The 9975-nt window shown below is 36.7% G+C and overlaps 1 protein-coding gene across 1 annotated transcript; it reads left to right on the top strand.

The window, feature by feature from the left end:
* The first annotated feature begins 885 nt into the window (after window positions 1–885).
* On the top strand, window positions 886–1371 carry LOC140889161 (uncharacterized). Its single transcript, XM_073296868.1, has one exon. The coding sequence runs from the start codon at window positions 886–888 to the stop codon at window positions 1369–1371; it is 486 nt and encodes a 161-aa protein (XP_073152969.1).
* Window positions 1372–9975: the final 8604 nt, after the last annotated feature.

The following is a 9975-nucleotide window of genomic DNA, read 5'->3' as shown; positions in this document are numbered from 1 at the left end:
TATGAAACATGTTATAAAATTATCAAGGTGATATAATTTGATATTGATAAGCATGAAGATATAATCTGGTGAATCTATATCTTGAAACAGACTGATGATATATCTACAGAATAATCAACTATATTATTAGCGTAATAGATCATTGAGGTTGTGCGGGTTTTTCTGAGGGAAAAAGAAAGACGTTGTGTTCTCCTATGTGTCCCGACATAGTATGAGACAAGCTGAGAAAAGTATCATGAAAATTCATTATGAGTTCAGAGTACAATCTTGATTGTGGTATAGACTTGCAAGTGAAGGCTGTGATATATTTCTTGGGAGAGGAAGGTGAAATTCTTGGGAGAGAACAATCCGCTGCATCGAAGGGAGTTCGAAGAGAGCGGAATCAAAGACGAGTGGTGCTCGCAAAATGAATCTGCTGAAAGTATTCGTCATAGAGGCGTCACAAAAATAGGGAGTCTTTTTGTTATTGAATAAGTCCTTACTTGATTATAACATACTCAATTTTAGTGGATCAATTTGATATTTGGACGTGGTCCCGTGATGTAGGTCTTTTGATCAAATTACGTTAAAATCATATGTCTTTATTTTTTATTCTGTTGCTTACATATCCTAGAAATAAGGCTAATATAAAAGAAACATAAAATTCAAATTAAATACGAGTTTGAATTGGTACTAGAGAGGTTTACTATTTTATTACTTAGTGAGATCCTGATTTTATTTTGTGTTATTTGCAGGTATGGATTTTGGAATAGAGAGTGGATCAATGATTAGGTCTCCACTTCTGGACGGTACTAAATACCCATACTGGAAAGCCATGATGAGAGCATCCGTTAAATCCGTCGATGAAATTCCTGGAGATCAATTGTGACTGGGTGGAAGCCTCCGATGGACAAAGACAGTGAACGAAAAGAAATCACAGCAAAGAAAGAAGAAAAATGGGCCACCGAGGAAGAGCGACTGTGTGCCAAACACAAAGCTCTTAATGCTATTTTTATTGCGGTTGATTTAAATAAATTTAAACTAATAGCTACTTGTGAATGTGCTAGGGATGCTTGGAATATTTTAAAAACAGCTTATGAAGGCACAAATGCTGTTAAAGTTTCAAAGTTGCAAATTTTTTCCACTGAGTTCGAAGATCTGAAGATGGAGAAAGATGAAACAATCAACGAGTTCAATACAAAGCTGTGTGATATTGCAAACGTAGCCTTTTCCTTGGGCGAAAATTACTCGGATACAAAACTTATTCGAAAGAAACTACGATCAATTCCAAGAAGATTTGATATAAAATTTGCAGCTATTGAGGAAGCCAAAGATATAGATGAAATTCTAATGGATGAACTTATGGGATCACTTCTCACCCTCAAGATTTAGTTCAAGCAGAAGAGAAAAGAAAAAGGGATAACTTTAAAAGCATAAACGCAAAATTTTGAGGGAAGTGATGTGTCAGAAAATGACAATGACCTGGTTGAATCTCTTACTTTGATTACCAAAAATTTACCAAAATGAAAGATAAAGGTAGAGTTTTGAATTATTCTACTGCTAAAAAATCTCAACATTTTTGAAATTTCAGGAAAAATAAGGAAGAGACTGGTAGTGCTGAAGAGAGAAAATTCAAAGGAATACGATGCAGGGCTTGCGGAGGTTTTGACACATTCAAGAAAAATGTGCAATCACTCTTAAAGGGAAGAATAAAGCGATGAATTCCACTTGAATTGATGGCCAAGAAAATAATTGCTGGACACACATCGTTTGGGACTTGTCTTACAGAATGTCGTAACATGCAGTAAAACAAAGGCAGAAATCTTTGAATTTGAAACTAAAGGTAACTCGAACGATGATGAAGAAAATGACAGAGAACTGGGAGAAAATGAAATCTTGGATGCATATTCAAAAATTTACAGTACTTGGAAGATTGTGTGTAAAAAGACTCGGAGCTAATTGAAAAGGCAGAATTACTTGAATGCATGTGAGAAAGAAGAAAGGAAGAAGCATACACTTGAACTTGAACTGAGTGCTGCACAGAGTGAAAAAATTAACAAATGCCTTAGATGAACTCAATCTCTTGCAAGAACATATTAAAATATTTAATGTAGGGACCACTGACCTTGATCATGTTTTATCTTTGCATAGGAACTATGGTGATCAAACTGGACAAGGGTACTAAGGCAACAAGATTTGTGAAAGATTCAAAGATGAACCAACATCAAGGGCATAGAGGTAAGTAATTTGACCTCATTCCCATATTTTATTATTGTGAAACACCTGGTCACATAAGACCCAAATGTTTTGAATATATTAGAGATTTGAAGAGAGGAAAAATCATTTCATTCATTCATAGAATGTGTAAATCGTATCCTAAAACTAAATTGGTAAAACTCTAACATGGTTAAGAAAATCTGGGTTAAAAATCTAATTTGAATGAATTTATTGCTTTCTCATCCTTTAAAGCATGTCCTGGTGAAAATTTTTTGACTGAGAAAAGGTTATTCTAGAGCATGTTGAGACAGTAGAGAAAATTTTTGACGTATTCATGAAGACACTTGATTTATATGGGTTTGAAATACATAGAAAATTTCTATATTTATGAGCCATATATTTTTTAGATAAATGTTTTGCATTTTGAATGTTCGAGCTTACAAGTTTAGAAATTAAATTTTGACATGAAATAATTTAGGTTGTGAGGTGAATAAATTTTATTGGAAATTGTGAATTATCATCTTGACAAATATAAATTTTGTGATTTCTTGTGATTCAAGAATTAGTTTTGGCCCTCTTGGCCAATTCTCAATTTTTTTTTAAAAAAAAGATGTGATGTGATTTGGAAGTAGAATTGAATTGGAGAGAAAATGGTTGGAAAAAGCTATCTAACAAACTCAATGGAAGGTTTTCTTAGAGTGTGAGCAACCAACCTACAAGTGAAAGAATAAGTCCATGAATTATTGATGCATGTTTGGAAAAAGCTACCTAAAAGACCCAATGGAATGTCTCTTTAGAGTGGGATCTACCAAGTCATTGAAAAAAAAAAAATTTGGATTGGTTACATGATTTTGAACTTGAAATTCCAAAATTTTTTTGTCATGGAGTCAACACATGTTTTCACATATGTTAAACTCGCGTCTATTCTTTTGGAGAGTTAGAAGTTAGAAAGTATAAACATGTAAGCTTGAATTGATTTTTTGGCACACCTAGAACTTTTTGTGGCACATATATGTTTAAGTTTTTTTAAGTAACTTTCCCCATAATTTTTTTGTTCTAATTGAGTTTTGTCAGTCAAATAAGCTTACTGATGTATGTTTTGGAAGGAAGGTTGAAGAATATTTTTTGATCCACGAGAGAAAATAAAAATTGGTTTTGCATGTGGTGTAACTTTTGTTCTTTTGTTATGGAAACTTGTTTAGCTCTAATAATTTTAGTTTATTCTCACTTGATTTTGGTCAATTTGTGTATTGAAAGATTGTTGCAGGAAGATCACACATTGAAGGAGATACGTGTAAGTTGAAAGGTCATCTGTAACGCCCTTGATGTATCCAAAAAATGCCTGTACTCGACAAGTTGCTTCCGAAAAATCTGGAGTACCAATAGTTCCTTGTATGTTCCAGTCGAGATCTTCAATGAGTTGTTTCTACGTCAAAAAACAAAGTCAGCGGAGCCGAGAGGGTTCCCTTTGCTTCTCGTAGAAGGGCTTTTCTTGCATTGTTCGAGTCGCCACAAGCAGGCCCCCCCAGTTATTACGACGATTACTCCTACAATGGGCAAATTTTCATCTGCTCGTTCATGTTGTTTCTCGATTTCATCATGGCACTTCTGATCGTCACGTTTTGGTTGTTCGTCCCTGCACCTATCATCTCGTTTTCACCGCGGGACTTTTCCACAAAATTCCCCAAACGTCCGCGCTTTATGAGTTTTTAAATTTCTGCTCGCAAACTGAAGCATTCTTCTGTAGTATGACCTTTATCCTTGTGAAAATGACAGTACTTGTCCGAACGTTGGCGCTTTGTGTTATTTTGCATTGGGCGAGGGGGACGCAACAATCCTTGTTTTTCAGTCACTACCAGTATATCGGTCAAACGTGCATTGAGGGGTATATTCTGGTGGGAGGGGCTCTGTGCTGTTCGCTTCTCGTCTCGCCTTCTAATATCTGGTTTATCTTCTTCTCTCTTTATTTTATCCAATTAGTGTGGCTCTACAGATTCTTCAACCCTAATGTATTTCTAAGAAATTTTCAGCAATTCTTCTAGGGTTTTGGGTTTATTTGCCGCTATTGATTCCTTGAACTTCCGATGGCTCAAGTTTTGCTGCATTATTCTAGCTAACAAATCATGGTTCACGTGTAAGACCTCGTGAACCACGTGAGTAAATCGCCGCACATAGTCCCTCAAAATTTCCCCTTCTTTTTGAATGATTGTGAATAGATATGCTGCTATTTTCGGGTATTTCTTGTTAATTGAGAATTGTTAGATGAAGCAGTTGGTAAGTTTCTCCAAATTGGCAATGGATCCAGAGGGCAACTTATTGAACCATGTGAGTTATCTTCCTGATAATGTTGTTCGGAATATTTTACAGTATGCAACATCAGTGATGTCATACAAATCCGATTTCGCGTAGCACTTTTTAATATGGTCTTGGGGGTCACTTGTTCCATCGAACTTAGGTAAGATGGGGATTTTGACCCCTTTTGGTAACACTTCAGATAGGATGTCATCAGTTACAAAATTTCTGAAGAATTCTCTCAAGTTACATATGTGTGAGACCCATATTTTTGGGTTGTATTAGTGGTTTTGTTTTCATCAGAGATGTCGTGAATTGTCTGAGCACTTGTTTCACCGTCTTTATGAGTAGTATTTTTCTTGGTCCCCTCAGGATCTTTGCCATTCATTTTAGACTTAGTTTTCTTTGGGTCTTCTTTATCAGGGTCACAAGATGATGAGACTTCACTCCGAGCCTTCTTCTTGGTGCTTTTGCGCATACGGGATTCCAGGAACTGAGCAGCTGCTATTGTTGCTGCGCGTGCGACAGTGTTTCTATTAATGCAGTCAAGGCTTCCTGGGTGAGAGTAATTTTTGGCGGTACGTTTCCATTGTAATTATTTCCTTGAGACATTTTTTAAGTAGTATACGCTCTCAATTACGTAGAGAACAGTTTCCCACAGGCTGCGCCAAGATGATGTAGCCAAAAAATTCCTGTACCCAAAAAATTGCTTTCGAAAAATCCGGAGTATCAACAGTTCCTTTAATGTTCTCAGTTGAGATCTTCAATGGGTTGTTCTTATGTCACAAAACAAAGTCAGAGGAGCCGGGAGGGTTCCCAGTGGAGGCACTCCGACGCTCAAGTCAGTTACTACTCAAAGAATAATAATCAAGAGTAGAGCGTTATAGTGCTAAAGAAAGTGTGTACCTTAATAATGAGGTGACTTGAGCTATTTATAGATATTTGGAGAGTTTCACGGGTTTAAGCCTCTTATGGGCTTTTGTAGAATTCAGGGCCTGCTTAAATTAAATATAAATAATACTTAAATAATCTTGGGCCGCAAAATATTTGGAGTGGACCTTTATGATTGGGCCCAGACCCAGTGAAATTTTTAAATGTAACCCCATCAGCCCCGAAATTTAAGTGACCAACCTGACCACATGCATGACATTTTTTTGATATATTTTTAATATTTAAAAGTTTAAAATTTATGCGTTAGACTTTAATGATTTTAATTCTAAATTTTAACTGTTATTTTTGAGTTTTGAGTTTTTAATTTTAGGGGATTATTTTTGGAGGCATTCTGGTGAAGAGATACCCGAACACGGTAAGAAGTTTAAAATATATTTTATTTATTTTATTAGAATTTTGGGTTATTTAGTGAGATATATTTATATATTTATATTAGGTAGTGGACTGGGCCTTAGTATTACTAGAATTAAATTATAGGACAGATTGTATATATTACTTGGACTGAACTTGTGAATAAATTAAAACAAGACAAAAAAAAATAGGAAAAAAAGCGTTTAAGAAAGAGAGAAGAAGCATGAGAAAAGAAAGAAAATGACAGAAGAAAGAACGAGAGATGGAGAAAGAGAGAAGAGGGGAGGCGGCTGGGGTTTTTGTCCTACTTGCTTTTTGATAAGTTTCGATCGTGTTCTAGGTGCGCTACGATCGCAGAATCATCTCCGGATCATCTCTACTATAGTATAAGGCAAGTAAAAATCCGTTTTATTCTTGTATCGTTGAAGTCATATAGTTTTCAAAGTAAGTTGATGATGTTTTTAACGATCCAAATGATATTTGATGATTTATGCGTAAGTATATGAAAATAATGTGTGTATTTAGAAAATTAATGTGTGTATTTTGGTGTATACTATGTGCATACGGATAAAATATTTATACATGTACTGTACATGTATACTGTGTGTATTTTGTGTGTGTGTGTGTGTGTGTGTGCTTATGTGTGTGTATGTGTGTTTGAAAATGTGTACTATGTGTGTGAGTGTGTGTATTGTATGTTGGTGTGTGTGTATGCATGTGTTTGGGTGTGTGTGTGTGTGTGTGTGTGTGTATTTTATGCTGGTGTGTGTGTGTATGCGTGCGTAGGTGTGTGTTTGGGTGTGTGTGTATCGGTGTGCAGTGTGTGTATTTTTAAATGTGTTATTTTGGTGTGTGTTGTGTTGATTTTTGAGGTAAAAAAAGGGTAAAATATTTTATGACTTGTGGTGAAGTTACGATTGAGGTTGACGACGTGTTGGATAAGGCCTTCTGGTCATAATGCCCCGCCAAATGAGGTTAACGGCGTGTGGATGTAGGCCTCGTATCATGATGCCCCGCCACTAAAGTTGACGACGTGTAGATGTAGACTTTCGGGTCATGATGTCGCGTCAAACCTGGAATTCCTTATACTAGCTTGATTAAGCGTCCATTATAAAAGAAGAGGAAGTTTTTGAACCACAGGTCAAAAGAAAGAAAATGTTGAGGTGTTATTTTTGAGGTGTTATTTTTATTGAGGTGTTTTTAGTACAGTGAAGAGGTGTAAACATTAAAAAAAAAAGTGGAGATTTGTATGCTTGTGTGTGTTTGCTTGCATATGTTAAGGTTGAGGATTTTAAAAGTTTAAGGGCAATAAATGGGGATAATTAATGAATACGTCCCTAAAATTTTCTAACTTTCCCAAAAATATACTAACACTTTATTCGTCCCAATTACGTCCCTCTTTTAACAAAAAGTTTTTCTGATATGTCCTTCAAACTAAAATTTTCCTATGGCTCACAAAATGGTATTGAGCCTAGGTAATTTTATTCAGACTTTATATTATTCATTAAATCATACCTTTCTTTGTTGAGGAAGAGATTTTCAACAAACCATGGATTCAAACGAATGTTTGAACCAGAAGGATTTCATTTACCTGAAATCCCATAAACAAATGAATCTATTTAAAATAGATTCTTTACAACAGAAGTTAAAAAGACTTGGGTCTTTTATAAGCTCTGAAGAGACTAAGAAATATGATTTCTAATTCTCAATTTTTAGAAATTACACCAGATTCCTCTAAACTCTACGGAGATCTTAGAGAAATTCAAAAAACGGTACAATATTACAACAATCATCTGTATAAAATACCTCGACAGATTGAAGAAATTCTTAAGAAACAAGAAGAAATTCTTGGAACTCTAAAGGATCTTCAAATAAAGATCATAAATCTATAACACACCTCTGGTTCTAGAAAAGGTAATACATGAGGAAGGTTACCACTCTCGTTTTGTACCAAACCTTTACTACATCAGAAAGGTAAAACCAAAATGGTATAAAAACCTTTAAATGATGAAGAAATGATGATTAATCTTATAAAAGAAGTATCAGAGAAAAACACTATCTGATGACTACTTTAGAGAGATTATGTAGCGACCCAACTCGGATCCACTAACTAATCAAAGTTAGAGCATAATTAAGCATGCATTAAATAAATCGCTACGAAAGACTTAAATAATAGCAGACTGGCAGAATACAATCGGTTAATAAACCAATATACAACCCATCGAATTACAAATAATCCTAAAGGTAAATACCTACAGCTAATCCCGTTGTCTTCACTGGTCACTGACTACTCCAAGCTCTTGGTGCTCGACCCTGCACCTACACTTGCCCCGTCGAATGGGGTGTCCAGATTACATAGAAAAGACTGGACGTGAGCTCTATGCTCAATACATAGGCAATGATATATATAATATATGCAGAACATAAGTGTGTTTAAAACCAGGGTAAAACAGTATACTCAGGAGCGCCAGGAATATACAAGGTTGTGCCAGATAGCTAGTCCGCGGTGCCGTTCCTATATTCCCCTATCAACTATGGCATCTAATCCACCGTCGTGGTCGCTCCTATTGATAGAAAAACCAGGGGCTGAGTCTCCCCAGACACAAATCCATAAGGAATAACTCATCACCGATGAAAACTGTCATGACTCACATCATACCAGATGCAGTCTACAGTAAAAACATACATGTGCTAAAGCAGTAAAACATACAAAACACGTAGCACATACTCATGCAAAACATATCATATATATCATTCTGGCCATCTTAGTCAGTACTTACATACCTTACTACAGGGAGTCATAGCGGTCCGACTCTATGTTCTCAAGCCTATAATCAATGCTACAATGCAAATACCCATGCATCATTCAATAAGCTATAAAAGCCTTAACTAAGCTATTTCATACTCCTAAATATTTTAAGGAAGCCAATGGTATACCTGCGTCCGTTGTCAGCCCGCTGATGGCGACTATCCCGCAACTAGGGGAACACCCCTGCTGCAGCTCCACAGCCTTGAGCACAGCTCCACTACTCGAACACTGCTCCGCTACTATGTCAGACAATGTCTGACTATGCTAAAATATATATTTCCTACTACAAATCTAAAATAAGAGTACCCAAAGCCTTAAAATAGAGCCACGTGGGCGAATGAGAGAAATTCGGAATTTGCACAAAATGAGGAGCTCGGACCTCATATTTATAGAATATGATCAGGCCGTCCGATCCCACGTTTGGAGCGTCCGAACTCGATCGGATCCTCCGATCTCTACTTCGGACCGTACAAAGCCTGCCACGCGTCAACACTCACACATGCAACCGTACACCTGTCCGGGACTACAGATCGGAGCCTCAGTTTTGCACCATCGGATCGTCCGAACTCCCCCCCAAATTATGTCACAAATGAAATATTATTTTGGGATAGCTGGCCGCATGAGTTCGGATCATCCGAACCCACTTCGGGCCTTCAGAGCATCCGAAGCTTGGTTCTATACATGTTCGGATTCTCCGAACTCTGTTCGGACCGTCCGATCCTTCCGGATCTTCAAACTATTTTCGAGTGTTCTGGATCCATTTTCGGACTCCGTTAATCCAATAGGAATTTCCTTAATCATGTTTTAATTAATCTAAAAATGATCACTCGATTGATATATTCATTAATAGTTAATTTTGGATGCGGGTTACTACATTCTCCCCCCCTTAAAAGATTTCGTCCTCGAAATCTAAGGTAAAACCTCGAGAACGTATTAAAACCATCACTTGCATGCTTGGTCGAATAGCTTTCGACATACTCAGACTCTTGTCGAATTCCCTAAAAGCTTCAACCGCTTTGAACAACTTTCAGCACTCTTCAAACCTCTAGACTAGGTTTTGAAAGTCTCCTTGGCACTAATGTATCACGACACTGATACATCTTCCGTCTAATCCACGATCTCACCGATCATGAAGGATACAAACACCCACTTGATCGAGATCATCGTCCCAAGGAAAATCTTAAGCTGACAAAGACCAAGTCATAACCTGACTAGCTTACGTCATTTGTCGAGTCACTAACTGAATCTACCCATCAAATGGTTCCAAAATCTCTCGGTGCATAACAACTATTTGTCAGGAAACACCAATCACAACATTGTGTTGACACATCCTATCATGAATCTCTCTTCAAGAGGATTTAGTTGACACAGAGCTA

The sequence above is a fragment of the Henckelia pumila genome, chromosome 3, assembly GCF_033568475.1.
Source record: "Henckelia pumila isolate YLH828 chromosome 3, ASM3356847v2, whole genome shotgun sequence".
Taxonomy (NCBI): Eukaryota; Viridiplantae; Streptophyta; class Magnoliopsida; order Lamiales; family Gesneriaceae; genus Henckelia; species Henckelia pumila.
Note: the sequence above shows the minus strand (reverse complement) of the source record. Positions and strands in the feature narration are given on the sequence as shown.